Genomic DNA, 15,596 nt, shown 5'->3' with positions numbered 1-15,596 from the left:
GGGAATTAAACCAGCAACCTTTTGGTCCCACAGCTGCTTCTCTAACCATTTGGCCATGGCTTCCCTATGTGCATGTGTGATAGCTGTGTCATTTGTGTCGGACTTGACTCAGATCAATAGTGGACTCGACTCAAAATTTTCTTTAATGACTTGGACTTGAACGCTGGGGACTCGAGACTGGACTTGGACTCAAGGTTTTGTGACTCGACGACAACACTGCTGACTGCAATGTCCAAAACAGTTTAAGAGGACAGAGTGTTTTAAAAGTGTATTTGTTGTTCGCAGCTCCGTACGTAAAGGTGTACCTACTGGAAAACGGGGCATATGTGGCCAAAAAGAAAACGAAAATTGCACGGAAAACGCTGGACCCACTGTACCAGCAAACCCTGCAGTTTGAAGAGAGCCCACAAGGGAAAGTGTTACAGGTGGGTCACTGTTCTGCCTTTCAATGTCAATACACAACTCAGTGGAAATAGGGTTTGCACCGACTGGATTATTGTTGCAACTTGCAGAATAAAACCCAACAGATCTATTTTTGTGGAGATCCAAGTGTAATTTGTTAGAATAACACTGTCATATTGGTGATTTGGTTGGGTATTAGCCAATTGTTCAATTTCAGCAGAGGCGGACAAAGTACCCAACTTCATTACTTAAGTCAAAGTACAGATCCCACTGGTCAAATGTTACTCCAATACAAGTGAAACTTGTCCAGTCAAATTTTTACTTAAGTTAAAGTACTGAAGTACTTGCTTTTAAAAATACTTAAGTATTAAAAGTACATTTTCTGTCAACACATCGTTGTATTATTGCCACAATGCTTACAAAACCTAATGCCTCCGAAACAACCGACTGGATTATTTTGTGAATTCACAAAATGAACGCATGCTGTGCAACATGGTGGTTTAACGTTAAGCTAGTCAGTGAAGCTCCACCTGACATGCTAGCAAACTGTTTTCAAACTAAAAATCATATTGGGTATCTAACGTTACTAGAAAAGAAAGATTGTTACCTTGTTTATTTGGCAAGATTATGCTAAAACCTATTTCTGAAAGGACTTCAGATAAGTTAACGTTATTCATGTTAGCGTAACTCCGTTTTTACATGCTAACTAACAGTGTCCAAGTTAACTAGCTATGTGTTAACGTTAGCCATGGACAAGGCTACAGCAACTTGGCGGGCAAATCCATAGAAAGTCATTTGACTAACCAGACTGCATAGCTATTGCAACGTTATCGCTAGCTCTAAAAGCACAGACAACTTCGTTGCAAGCTTTCTCTTGGAATAAAACGTTTACATCCCTCAATATGCTTCCGCAGGTCGGACAGTGAGTTTTTGTAGGCCGTGATGTGGTTCGTTTTAGGTAAACAAAGCAAACGTTTAAAACAAAACGAATCTTTCATCCTTTCAGAAAACTGAAACATGGGTTCATGGGCCATGGGTGTGTGTGCGTTCTCTAGAAGAACCGCCTCCTTCCATTCTGCCATCAACTGATCGTGTTAAATAATGCTGCTGAGAAATCACTGATCTTGATTTTATACAGTCTATGGACGTGACGTGACCCTAGTGATTACTGATCGGCTGTCTCAGTGTCACCTGCGAAAAAACCATCACATTTTAGAAAAGAAAAAACATCCGCTTTCAAAGCTGCTTCATAGTAATGAGTAATGAGGACCTTGACAGAAATGTAGTGGAGTGAAAAGTACGATATTTGCCTTTCGAATGTAGTGAAGTTAAAGTCATAAGTTGCCAAAAAAAATACTCAAGTAAAGTACAGATACTCAGAAAGTGTACTTAAGTACAGTACTCAAGTAAATGTACTTCGTTACTGTCCACTTCTGAATTTCAGTTGCTGTTTTCATCGGTATGTTCCAACTCCACAGTTGTATACCTTGTGTGTCATGATAAAAATAGGAGTGTACAGTGGCTACTTGACTGATTTCCACTGCAAATTGTTTAAGTTGAATTTTATTTCCACATGTCATCCGAATCCATTATTGACTTCCTCCTAGGTCATTGTCTGGGGAGATTATGGACGAATGGACCACAAATCTTTCATGGGAGTAGCACAAATCCTATTGGAGGAGCTGGACCTGGCCAGCAACGTGATTGGCTGGTACAAACTGTTTCCACCCTCCTCTTTAGTAGACCCCACGCTAGCGTCGCTGACTAGGCGAGCTTCCCAGTCATCTCTGGACAGTTCTTCAGGACCTGGTGGGGTTCGATCCTAGTGCACTAATTTACAAAGCACACTCCACACTCCAGAGAATCACCCGAGGACCTGACAGGACCACAATCAGAGGCAGAGCGAAAAAAAATGCGATGAACAAAAGACAAAGCTTTGACGAAAAATGACAATCACTCCTGTCGAATACATTGGGTTCGTATTGTTTATTTTTTCCCCCTCTGTTGTGCGTGTACGAAATAAGGCCTCTACATTCTGCACATTTTGTTTGTCCATGACGAAATCGTTTCAGCCACAAATTAGTCACGGCTGTGGAGCTACAGTAGAATTTAATAACAACTTGGAGTAACTAAAGCAGGGTGATTTAAATCATTGTTAAAGAAATGTACATTTAACAGAGCAGCAGAATGTATTGACCTAGAAACACAATGACGACCTCCGACCAAAAGATTGTGGGGTCTCTGTAGAGACACCTGTATAGGTAAAGGTTGAAAGTCAAAAGGTTATGACCTTGAAAGAAGTAGAGCCATTCCAAAAGGGATTTAATCGGTGCCTAAACATCAAGGACCCCAGGCTACGGTTTAGTATCCGTAGAACATTACTGTTTTCAGGATGTTTACCACAACTGACGGAGGCTACATTCTCCTCAATGTTTCCTCTTTGTTTATTCTTTCAGCTGATATTTTTTCACACCTCAAACACACAAGTTATGAGGTTTGTGTTGTCTACAAATGTACTGTGTGCATGGTGATGATGCTGAGAATGAGAAGAAAAAAAAAAACAACAAGACTCGAGAAAAAGTGTTTCCAAAAAACATTTACATCAATTCATTTCACATTCTAATACGATTTCTGTTCACATGGAACACTTTTCCATTTGCTTTCACACCTTTAACCCTTCCTGATGGTCTATGAGTGTATGATAACGCTTCAGTTGCATCCTTCTGAAACGCCACATTGACCAAAGACTCACAGCTCGAAACATCAAGAGGACCAAAAAGGCGTACTTGCGATTCAAAAGAAAGATTCACCCCAAAAATGCTAACATGGCTAATAGAAAAGAAAAAGGAGTGAGGACCAGCACAATTTTATTTGGTTTATTTATAAACGGTCCCCACTGGCTTTCATTTCTATTAGCAACGTTGCTATTTTTGGTTATTCCTTGATGTCATTACTATAGTGCGTCTTTATTTTCATCATCAGACTGAAAGGTAGAAGATTGTTGATGCCATTTACACCTTGCGTTAACATTTCACCCATTTATTTTCTCCAGTGCAAAATGCTAACGCTACAAGGACAGTTTTGGCTCAGTTATTAAGGCGTCGGGCTACTAATCTGAGCCCAGATCCCTGTGCCAAGCTGCCACTGTTGGGTTCTTGAGTGAGACCCTTAACCCTTAACTGCTCTGGTGCCAACTGTATATCACCAAGCCAAGCATCAGCCAAATGAATGCATGTAGAAAGTGGGATTATCTATGTAGCTGCCATTACAACGGTTGTTCTAGTGACTGTAAGCGTTTTGTGGTAGCTGCTACCATATTAGTAATATTGGTGAATAAAGTTATGCAAATTTGACAGGAATCTGACAAATTCTGTCGTAACATGACCTTACACCAATGAATACTGATACAAAACACCACAATGGGAAGATCTTCAGTGGGAATGCTAGTCTGCTAGTTAGCATGAGTGAATCTGACAGGATTTCAAAGAGAAAATTTGAAGTACTCATGAAATGGCTTGATTAGAGTTGCATGTCAAAACTCAACAGCAGCTTAGCAAACCGGCTAAAGGTATAGCCAAGAGTTTAAAAGGAATTTTCAGATGCGTAGAACGTCTCACTGCCAATTTGCCCATTGCAACATTGTTGGGAAATGAGTGCAGACACACGCATATAAACTCCAACTATCGTCTCAACACGTGATAGACGGAAGCTGAATGAGTTTGTACAGCAGAGCGTATACAGATTGGATGAGCAGAGGCGCCACTAGAAATTTTGGGCCCTATAAAACAATATAACACTCCCCCCCCCCCCAAAAAAAAACCTGACCTGTAGTTTATTCAGAGGAAGTGTTATTAGCATAATTTTCAAATAAAAACCACACATGAATTCAAAAGTGTGAGTTTGTCAAACACCAGTAATGACCCACTGGATCTGAACACCTCTGTAATGATTCATTACTCATCTCATTTAAAGGTAACCTATGAAATATTTAAGTAAAACGACAGTATATTGTCAGTTAAGTTGTTGGCTTGATCATCCAAGCAGTGACTAAGCCACGATAATAACCTTCTGTAGCATTAATGTTAGCATGTTAGGTTAATAGCCACCAAAGGAAGGTCAGCGAATAAATGTATAGGCTACCCTTCTTTGGGAAAAAAAAAACTGGGTGACTGTCGGCTATTTCTCTCTCTCTCGCTCTCTCTCTCAGCTTTCTGCTGCCTCTCTTTACCTTTCTGGTAACCCAACTTCTTCATCTCATCTCATTATCTGTAGCCGCTTTATCCTGTTCTACAGGGTCGCAGGCAAGCTGGAGCCTATCCCAGCTGACTACGGGCGAAAGGCGGGGTACACCCTGGACAAGTCGCCAGGTCATCACAGGGCTGACACATAGACACAGACAACCATTCACACTCACATTCACACCTATGGTCAATTTAGAGTCACCAGTTAACCTAACCTGCATGTCTTTGGACTGTGGGGGAAACCGGAGCACCCGGAGGAAACCCACACGGACACGGGGAGAACATGCAAACTCCGCACAGAAAGGCCCTCGCCGGCCACGGGGCTCGAACCCGGACCTTCTTGCTGTGAGGCGACAGCGCTAACCACTACTCCACCGTGCTGCCAACTTCTTCATGATGGTATCAATTTACTGATGGTTCACCATTAATTCTGCTTCTACCGTGCACGGCTAACGTTAGTGCTGGATTGGAAAGCAACAAACCTAATGCAGTGTCATGCTCTGGCTCCACCTACGCAAGACTGTACCATGTAATGAAAAGGGAGAGGGGTGAAATATAAAGACTATCTAGTCTAATCATTTTGTAGAAAATGGAAAACCAGACCAGAAGGTTGTTGTATTTGTTCATTTTAAGAGACAAAATTATTACAAATATTTATTTTTAAATTAACTTCACATGGTAATAATAGGCAGCACGATGGTGTAGTGGTTAGTACTGTCGCCTCGCAGCAAGAAGGTCCTGGGTTCAAGCCCAGCAGCCAACGAGGGCCTTTCTGTGTGGAGTTTGCATGTTCTCCCCGTGTCTGTGTGGGTTTCCTCTGGGGGCTCCGGTTTCCCCCACAGTCCAAAGACATGCAGGTTAAGATAATTGGTGGCTCTAAATTGACCGTGAGCGTGAATGGTTGTTTGTCTCTGTGTGTCAGCCCTACGATGACCTGGCGACTTGTCCAGGGTGTACCCTGCCTCTCCCTCATAGTCAGCTGGGATAGGCTCCAGCTTGCCTGCAACCCTGCACAGGATAAGCGGCTACAGATAATGAATGGATGGATGGTAATAATATTAATATTGTCCTCTGAGGGCCCTCTGTCAATGCTGGGCCCTTAGAATCGTCCTAACTCCCTCCCCCCCATGGCACCCCTGTGGAGGAGTACAGGATCAAGAGTTTTCACCAAATGATAAACAGTCAAATTAAAATGAAAACACATTGCTGGCTAATTTTTTGTCTACTTATCCAGAACGCCAAGAGACTTCTACAGAAAGATCTAAAGCACCAGTTTTACAGTTTTGCATTAATGGTCACTGTAGCAGTCCATGTAGGTGGGTGGAGCACAGAAGTACGGCAGGACAGAACTGTTTTAACAAAACTCTCTTTTATTTGCACTTTTCAGTTGCAAACACACACTCAGATACACGCACACATCAGCCGTCTGGTTGTGGAGAGAGTCCCTCTGCTCTCACTCTCTCTCCTTAAGAAGGGCGCGGTCACTGGGAAGACACACAAACATCAATTAACAACAGGTGTAGTGATTCTGCCACTTAACTTCCCCGACTCCACCCTCCTGTCACAGACCGATGCTAGACCATACCCCCACTGCCACATACCCCCACCGCCCGACTCAGGCCGGGCAGCCGTCCGGCCCGCAGCCGACTCCCCCCCCCCCCCCCCTTGAAGGGAGAGGAAGTCCGCCACGACCATCTGCGCCCCCGGCCTGTGGATCACCTTGAAGTTAAAGGGTTGGAGTGCCAGATACCAACGGGTGATCCACGCATTGGCATCCTTCATGCGGTGGAGCCACTGGAGGGGCGCGTGGTCCGAACAGAGGGTGAAAGGGCGTCCCAGCAGGTAGTACCGGAGGGCGAGGACCGCCCACTTGATCACCAGGCACTCCTTCTCGATGGTACTGTAGCGCCCCTCACGCACCGACAGCTTGCGGCTAATGTACAAGACGGGGCGATCCTCCCCCTCCACCTGCTGGGACAAAACGGCCCCCAGCCCTCTGTCCGACGCATCCGTCTGCAACATAAAGGGAAGAGAAAAGTCAGGGGAGTGTAAAAGTGGCCCCCCACACAGTGCAGCCTTAACCTTAGAAAAAGCCCGCTGGCATTGCTCCGTCCACTGGACCAGATCTGGTGCCCCCTTTTTAGTCAGATCAATCAGCGGGCTGGTGACGTCCGAATAATTAGGTATAAACCTACGATAATAGCCAGCCAGCCCCAGGAACTGTCTCACCCCCTTTTTGGTCTTGGGCCTCGGGCAGGCCGCAATCGCTGCAGTCTTGTTAATTTGGGGACGCACCTGCCCGTTGCCCAAGTGGAAGCCCAGATACCGTACTTCCACCCGCCCAATCGCACACTTCTTCGGGTTGGCCGTGAGACCCGCCCGCCTCAGCGACCTAAGGACGGCCCTCAGGTGTTGTAGGTGCCGCAGCCAGTCATTACTATAAATAATGTTATCGTCTAAGTACGCGGCCACATAGGTGGCGTGGGGGCGGAGGACCCTGTCCATCAGCCGCTGAAACGTAGCGGGCGCCCCAAACAGCCCAAAAGGAAGTGTGACAAATTGGTGTAAGCCGAACGGTGTGGAAAAGGTCGTTTTTTCACGAGATAATGGAGTCAAGGGGATCTGCCAATAACCCTTTGTTAAATCCAGTGTCGAGTAAAAACGAGCCGTGCCTAGCCGATCGAGCAACTCATCAATACGAGGCACTGGGTATGCATCGAATTTAGACACCGCGTTGACTTTTCTATAGTCCACACAGAACCGGACCGACCCGTCGGCCTTGGGTACCAAGACCACCGGGCTGCTCCAGTCACTGTGGGACTCCTCGACAATGCCCATTTCGAGCATGGCCTCGAGTTCTTCCCGAACCACCTTTTTCTTGTGTTCGGGTAACCTGTAAGGGCGGCTACGCACTACCACCCCCGGGGGCGTCTCAATGTGGTGCTCTATGAGGTTAGTGTGGCCGGGCAGGGGTGAGAACACGTCCAAAAACTCGGTCTGCAACTGGGCAACCTCCGCAAGTTGGGTCGGGGAGAGGTGGTCTCCACAGGGGACCGGAGAGGGACGTGATGCTAATGTTCCTTTTTGAATCTCCGGCCCCAGCTCCGCCTTCTCCGGAACCACCGACACCAACGCCACGGGGACCTCCTCGTTCCAGAGTTTGAGTAGGTTGAGGTGGTAAATCTGTAGCGCCCCACCCCTATCCGTTCGCTTCACCTCATAGTCGACGTCCCCGACTCGCCGTGTGACCTCAAAGGGTCCTTGCCACTTGGCGACTAATTTAGAGCTCGATGTGGGCAACAGTACGAGTACTTTCTCTCCCAGTGCAAACTCTCTAAGGCGCGTACCCTTGTCGTACAGGCGGGTTTGCCGTTCTTGGGCCTGCCGCAAATTCTCCTGGGTTAGTTGTGTGTGTGTGTGTGTGTGTGGAGTTTTGCGCGCAGGTCAATAACGTATTGAATTTCATTTTTGCTTGGTGAAGGTCCCTCCTCCCAATTTTCTCGCAGCATGTCTAAAATGCCGCGCGGCTTACGCCCATATAATAATTCAAACAGGGAGAACCCCGTGGAGGCTTGGGGGACCTCGCGCACTGCAAAGAGCAAGGGTTCGAGCCATTTATCCCAGTTACGTGCGTCCTCACTTACAAATTTCTTAATTATGTTTTTAAGGGTGCGATTAAACCGTTCCACTAAGCCGTCCGTTTGTGGGTGATAAACGCTGGTGCGGATCGGCTTAATACCTAATAACCCATACAGTTCATTCAGTGTTCGTGACATAAACGAGGTGCCTTGATCAGTCAGAATCTCTTTCGGGATTCCAACTTGGGAGATGACGCGGAAGAGTGCCTCCGCAATACTGCGTGCTGAGATATTGCGAAGAGGCACTGCTTCCGGGTATCGCGTTGCATAGTCCACCAGAACTAATATAAAGCGGTACCCTCGTGTTGACCGATCTAATGGCCTGACGAGATCCATCCCAATTCTTTCGAACGGGGTCTCGATTAACGGTAGAGGGCGCAAAGGCGCTTTTGGAATGGCCGCTGGATTTATTAACTGGTATTCGCGGCATGCCGTACACCACCTACGGACATCGCCGTGAATCCCCAGCCAATAGAATCGGGCCATTATTCGGGCTAGTGTTTTATCCTGCCCTAAGTGTCCAGCAATGGGATTAAAGTGAGCCGCCGGGAATACCAATTCCCGGCGGCTCTTCGGAATTTAAAGCTGCGTGACTCGCTCTTTAGTTTGAGTGTCCTGCGTCACTCGGTATAATCTATCCTTCATAATCGCAAAGTAGGGGAAGGACGGGGTGGCGTTTGGCTGGAGCATTTGACCATCGATTACTCTCACTTGGTCAAAAGCATGCCGCAGAGTCTCGTCTCGCGATTGATCTAATGGGAAATCCGCGAGGAATTCCCCAATAGAGAGAGAGGAGGAGCCGGTGACTCCTCACTCTGGCGTGGAGATGACGTAGACGGCTCTGTGACAGCTGCTCCCGCCAAAGCGACACCGGGACCTCCCCCTGTCAAATGGCAGGACCCACTCTTGACTAAGTGTGTCATTAAACCCCGAAATCCCAGCCAATCAGTTCCCAAAATTAAAGAGTGGGTAAGGCGAGGATTAACCGCCACCTTCACTATAAATTTTTCCCCTCTGAAAATAATGTGGACTGACACTAAAGGGTAGTTGTGAACATCCCCGTGCACACACAACACCTTCACCAATTGTGCTCCCCCCAATGCCTCGTCTTGCACCAGGTTTTGGTGGATTGAGGTCTGATTACAGCCAGAATCCACCAACGCCTGATATGTATCCCCTTGGATACTCACCGGTATGCGATACGCTCCGGCCCGATCGAGGGCGGCTCCTGGCGCGTTGGGGATCCGAACCACCGCGCCCACCTCCATTATCGAGCACTGCTGTTGGAGGTGGCCCGGTTCCCCGCAGCGCCAGCAAACCGGCCCGGGCTTCCTCTCTGCACTAGCACTCTGGGGCTCACTCACCTGAGGGGGGGGGGGAGACAGACACAGAAGGGAGACACGGAAAGGCACCGCGGGTGCGGCGGGCCGGCTGAGGTGGCGCCGGCCCCCGTCTCCGCGGTGGGGGAATGGGGCGAGGAGAAGACACAGGAGGAGGGGAGAGAGAGAGAGAGGAGAGAAGAGAAGAGAAGAGGTCGTCTGCTGTCCTGCCGTCGGGACAGCCGCCAGATGATCCTCCGCCAGCTCGATTGCCTGATCCAGCGACGCCGGGCGGTGGCACTGGACCCACTCTGTGGTTCCCGCTGGTAGACGCGCGACGAACTGTTCCAGTACCACCTGGTCGATGAGTCCCTCGGCGTCGCAGCTGTCGGCTCTCAACCACTGCCAGCAGGCATCCCGGAGTTGCTGGCCAAACGTGAACGGCCGGCCAACTTCCTCCAAGCGCAGAGCGCGGAAACGCTGATGTTGTTGCTCCGGGGTGCGTCCCACCCGCTGGAGGACGGCCCGGCGAAGGTCCGCGTAGGCCAGCCGGCGGTCGGCGGGGAGCTGTAGCACGGCCAGCTGCGCCTCTCCTGTTAGCAGGGGGAGGAGGCGCGCCGCGCGCTGTTCCACCGGCCACCCCGAGGTCTCTGCTACCTGCTCAAAGAGCGTGAAGAATGCCTCGGGGTCGTCCTGCGGGCCCATCTTCGTGAGGGTGAGGGGGGAAGGGCCCGTGGCGGTGGAGATGGTGGACCCCGCCGACGCAAGGAGGTGCCGGAACGCTCGACGATCTTCCTGTTGCGCCAGCACCAGGGCCTCGAACCGTTGTTCTTGCTCCTTTCGGAGGGCGAGCAGTGCCTGGTGCTGGCTCTGTTGGGCCGTGGCGAGGGCGTGGATCAGGTCGGCGAAGGTCGAGGACTCCATGGGGCTGTTGTCTTCTGTGCTCGAGTCCCGGGTTTCGGCACCACTGTAGCAGTCCATGTAGGTGGGTGGAGCACAGAAGGACGGCAGGACAGAACTGTTTTAACAAAACTCTCTTTTATTTGCACTTTTCAGTTGCAAACACACACTCAGACACACGCACACACATCAGCCGTCTGGTTGTGGAGAGAGTCCCTCTGCTCTCACTCTCTCTCCTTAAGAAGGGCACGGTCACTGGGAAGACACACAAACACATCAATTAACAACAGGTGTAGTGATTCTGCCACTTAACTTCCCCGACTCCGCCCTCCTGTCACAGACCGATGCTAGACCACGCCCCCGCTGCCACAGTCACTTTAAAGCAGATTGACAAATTGCACAGTGGAGAAAATTACAGTTTGACTGAGGTTACAATAAAATGAAAACGAGAACACCTCAGAAAAATAGAGACAATCTGTTTTCTGCTGACTCCAGGATTAAGGGTCTCCATTGTTCTTTTGGTTTTGGTTTGGAATCATTTGATGACCCTTGTTGTATTGGTATCCAAGATCCTTTCTCTGTTTTTGTGCCAGCCTGAAATCCAATCCTAACTGGAAGGGTACTCAGTAGAGCGCATACCTCCACCAAACCACATATCATCAACATCAAAATGAAATCACTTGAACCTAGGATAATACGAAAGCTATCCACCAAATTTCATCCAAATCCATTCACTACTTTTTGAGTTACGTTGAGATTGGACAAAAAAATCCCAGATCCGCATACATATCCGGATTTTCATCAAAATCAATTTATGGGGAAGCCATGGCCTAATGGTTAGTGAAACAGCTTTGGGACCTAAAGCGTTGCCAGTTTGATTCCCTGCACCAACAGGAATGGCTGAAGTGCCCTTGAGCAAGGCACCTAACCCCAACTGCTCCCCAGGCTGCTCTGGGTATGTTGCATGTTGCTCTGGATAAGAGCGTCTACTAAATGCCTGTAATGTAATGTAAAATCTAATCAATTGTTCATTCACCCATGGCTCATCTTTCATCAAAATCCATTCACTACTTTTTGAGTTACATTGGGAACAGACAAATAAATGGAGGTGAAAACATAACCTCTTCCAACAAAGATGGTGGAGGTAATAAGTAGCATAGCACAAAGATCATGGCTTGATGGTAGACTGAGCATCACAGTCAAAACTCTCTCTGTCAGATAAGATGATCTTAACTTTATGAAGTTTGAAAAAAAAGGGTCGCGGTTACATTCTGACAGCAATGGCTGCAAATTTTAGGGATGTGTCAGACCTAATATAAGGACGAGTCGATGTTTTTTGGGACTCGTCAATCCCAATTCGGATACTGATACCAAAATTCTTAACCAACTTAGTAATTAAGCAATCAGGGTTTAACGGTACATTTTATTTATGTTGGTCGTTCCTGGGTGCTGCGAGCAATGAGCTCCTCATGATTAGTGCTTTATTTGACCATTTTTCGCCATTTAAACAGTATGTTTAGCTGATCTGGCCTTAAGGCTGATGAGCTGTTGCCGTGGTGTCGCATCCGTCGTCCGTCTTTCCATCGGCCACAAATCAGTTAAATCGTATCTTCTCTGTCAATTCTCCACAGATTTCTGTTCCAACTGTTTTTGAAAGAACTCATCACTCCGCACAAAACTTGGTTGTTGTTTTGTCAAATTTTTTGCTAACGAGTTACTAATTCGGCCAAATTAACGAATTTTCCAGGCCTCTCGCTAGAATTGTATCTCCTCTCTCATTTCTCATCTGATTCCAGTTCTGATCGATGTTTTAGGTAGATCTTCCCTTGAGGAATAAAACTTGGTCGTTTGTTTATTGATTCTATTGTTGTCAACTATTTGTTTACAACGTTGTTTATTTTCAGTTAAATCGTATCTCCTCCTTCAATTCTAAATGAATTTCAGTTCTGATGGTTTCGTTGGAAAGAACTAGTCTTTCTGTCCAAAACTTGATCATTATTGTATTGTCAATTTTTTGCTAACGAACTGCTAATTAGGTCAACTTAATGAATTTTGGGACTTCTCATTAGAATTGTATCTCCTCTCACAGTTCTCACCCGAATTCAGTTCTGATCGATGTTTTGGGTCGATCTTCCCAACTTGGTCATTTCTTTGTTGATTTTCTTGTTGGAAACGATTTGTTTACAACTTTGTTTATTTTCAGTTAAATCGTGTCTCCTCCCTCCCTCAGTTCTCAACGGATTTCAGTTCTGATTGTTTGATTTGAAAGAACTAGACCTTCTGCACAACACTTGGTCATTGTATTGTCAAATTTTTGCTAACAAACGAGTAATTAGGTCAACTTCACACATTTTCTTCTGACTAGAATTGTATCTCCTCTCTCATTTATCATGCGAATTCGGTTCTGATGGATGTTTTGGGTCGATCTTCTCTCGGGGAACAAAATGTAGTCCTTTGTTGATTTTCCTGTTATAAATAATTAGTCGTGGATGTTGGTCCTCTCTCACATCGTCATATTTCAGTTCTGTTTGATGTTTTGGTCGTCATGGTTGTTTTGATGGCAGGCCAGATGAGCGACTACGTCCTTGCCGTTCTGGTTAATGAGCAGAGCAGTATCAGCAAACATTGTCGATTAACACGAACACTCTCGATTTAAGATACTGTTGAAAGATATTTTATCAGATTAGTCGTATTCGTATTACAGAAAGACGCCATAGCTACACCTCTTCATATTTTTGCATTAATGCCATCATTAATCGTGAAATACGTCCAGATCGATGCCATTTCCTGTCGTCTATACACTCTCACCATGTTCACGTCACATAGTGTCCAGTGGTGTCGAAGGATTTTTTAATGAGGACACCAGATTCATACTTGTATCAGTATTGATGTGTCCCGAGCAAACACAATCATGTTCGGATCTTTGAAAAAATGTTAACGCAAGGTATAAATGGGACTCTTTTTTTTGGGGAGCATTAATTTTCATACACTATTCCAAAAATAACACAATATTAAAATAAATAAATAAATAAATAAATAAATAAAATATATTACATTAATATAAAATCATCTATTATTTATATTATCTCCAGAAATCTAGGACCAGACTTGGTGCAATATATAACACATCATATTCTATCATATTCAATTCTTTTTTTTTAAAGATTTTCCCTTCCATTTCCACATGCATGCACTTGGCTTTTTATCTAAAAAGCCCTTTTTTTCCCTTTTTTTTTTTTTGTTTTGCGGTTCAAATGCAAGCACAAGAACCTTGATGTGTTGGGTTTTTTTCAGGAAATGTTACAATATAGAAGAGAAGATAAAAAAATTAGGGAAAGTTTGTTATTATTATTATTATTATTATTATTATTATTATTATTATTATTAACCTTTTTTTTTTCCACTTAATGTTCACTTAATGCTCTTGTGCGATGTTCAAGTGACCAATCAGATTTTGTCATTGCTACTACAAATGCCAATCATCTGCCAGGCTACCGGCCCCTCCCACCAGAGGGGGCGGAGCAGCATGACCTGTTCCAAGCTGCATGCACATTTTTATAAATTGACAAAACAGAACAACAAAAGAAAAGCTACAGAAATAGATACCTGTGTTAGTTCCACATACAGTAGGTCAGCTTGTTTGTTGCATGTACTTGTACAGTTTGCTTGTACTTAATTATAAAGAGATAAACTAAGAAACTAAAGCCATTCACTCTCAGATCTGCAGAAAACAACAACAACAACAACCCTCCAGTACTTGTCCTACATTCCGGTGATGAATGTTTTGTTTTTTCCTCGTATTTCTTTGTCTTTTCTTATCTCTTTGGGGGAATATGTGCTGTACTGTAATACTGATCATAACCTAACCTCCTCCTTTTACAAATATCTCATATGTAAATGATTCTTTACCTCCAAGAGACAGAGATTAGGTAATTCTACATACATTAGCGTGATACATAGCTACTGAACTGAACAGGTGTGTGACACCAAATACAGTAATACATGCACAAAAACACTGAATGTGCACAGATTGTAAATATGAACTAACCATTAAGTCGGTTAAGCCATATTTGCAAAAGGGGCCAAGGATTTATTCGCAAAAAGACGCCTCAGTTCCCGAGGGACCACTGACTCGCTGGAGCCGAATCGAGACGTCAGGACCCTCCAATAACATCTCACGCTCAGCGGGCCCAGCCGCTCCGCCACAACATGACCATCTCTGTGCTTTCAATACAAGCCTCTCACTTCACCACACGTTCATTGGAGGAAATAAATTAGCCAAGTTCATTTTCTTTTTTACGTGAGCCCGGTTTTCATTTGACTTTATCAGTATTACTGGGTAGAAAATGAAAAGAAAACACACAAAAAAAGGAAAAAAAAACGCTGATTGTTTACAACTCACATTATATGTTCCACTGAAATGAATCGAGAAAAAAAATAATAGGATAAATTAATTAAAAAAACGTATTCACTTGCAACACTTTTGTTTGTATAAAGATGTGGCTCAAATGATGTGTATGTTTTATATTTAAAAAAAAAGAGTTCATTTTTATTATTTCCAAATAAAAAAGTGTGTGGAAGAAATATTTTGTGCTGTTCGTTTCTTACGCATTATATCTGTGCTTAAATATAAGGACCGAAAGTCTTGGCTTACTATCAGGGTGGAAAAGGTACTGAGAAAATAAAGTGACACGACAGATAATGTCTCAAAATCTTCTTCAAAAAAGCACTACTATAAAAAAGAAAGAAAGCACAACTTTATTCATCACACACTTGTGAAATTTCCTCTCTGCATTTAACCCATCTGAAGCAGTGAACACACACACATACCCAGAGCAGTGGGCAGCCATGCTACCAGCGCTCGGGGAGCAGTTGGGAGTTAGGTGCCTCGCTCAAGGACACCTCCGCCCAAGGCCGTCCCATATTAACCTAACCACACGTCTTTTGGACTGTGGGGGAAACCGGAGCACCCGGAGGAAACCCACGCAGACACGGGGAGAACATGCAAACTCCACACAGAAAGGCCCTCGCCGGCCACGGGGCTCGAACCCGGACCTTCTTGCTGTGAGGCAACCATGCTAACCACTACACCACCG

At 45.6% G+C, this 15,596-nt stretch overlaps 1 protein-coding gene across 1 annotated transcript in view; it reads left to right on the top strand.

Annotated features, from left to right (window-relative positions):
• Positions 1–2,422, top strand: part of rims1b (regulating synaptic membrane exocytosis 1b) — a 177,072-nt gene extending 174,650 nt beyond the window's left edge. Inside the window, exons 29-30 of the mRNA XM_060898963.1 lie at positions 286–425; positions 2,010–2,422. Coding sequence (XP_060754946.1) covers positions 286–425; positions 2,010–2,228 — 359 coding nt within the window. The 3' untranslated portion in view covers positions 2,229–2,422. The remainder of the gene's footprint in view (positions 1–285; positions 426–2,009) is intronic.
• The last annotated feature ends 13,174 nt before the right edge of the window (positions 2,423–15,596 follow it).

Source organism: Neoarius graeffei, chromosome 18, assembly GCF_027579695.1.
Source record: "Neoarius graeffei isolate fNeoGra1 chromosome 18, fNeoGra1.pri, whole genome shotgun sequence".
NCBI lineage: Eukaryota > Metazoa > Chordata > Actinopteri > Siluriformes > Ariidae > Neoarius > Neoarius graeffei.
This window is presented reverse-complemented; position numbering and strand designations above follow the sequence as displayed.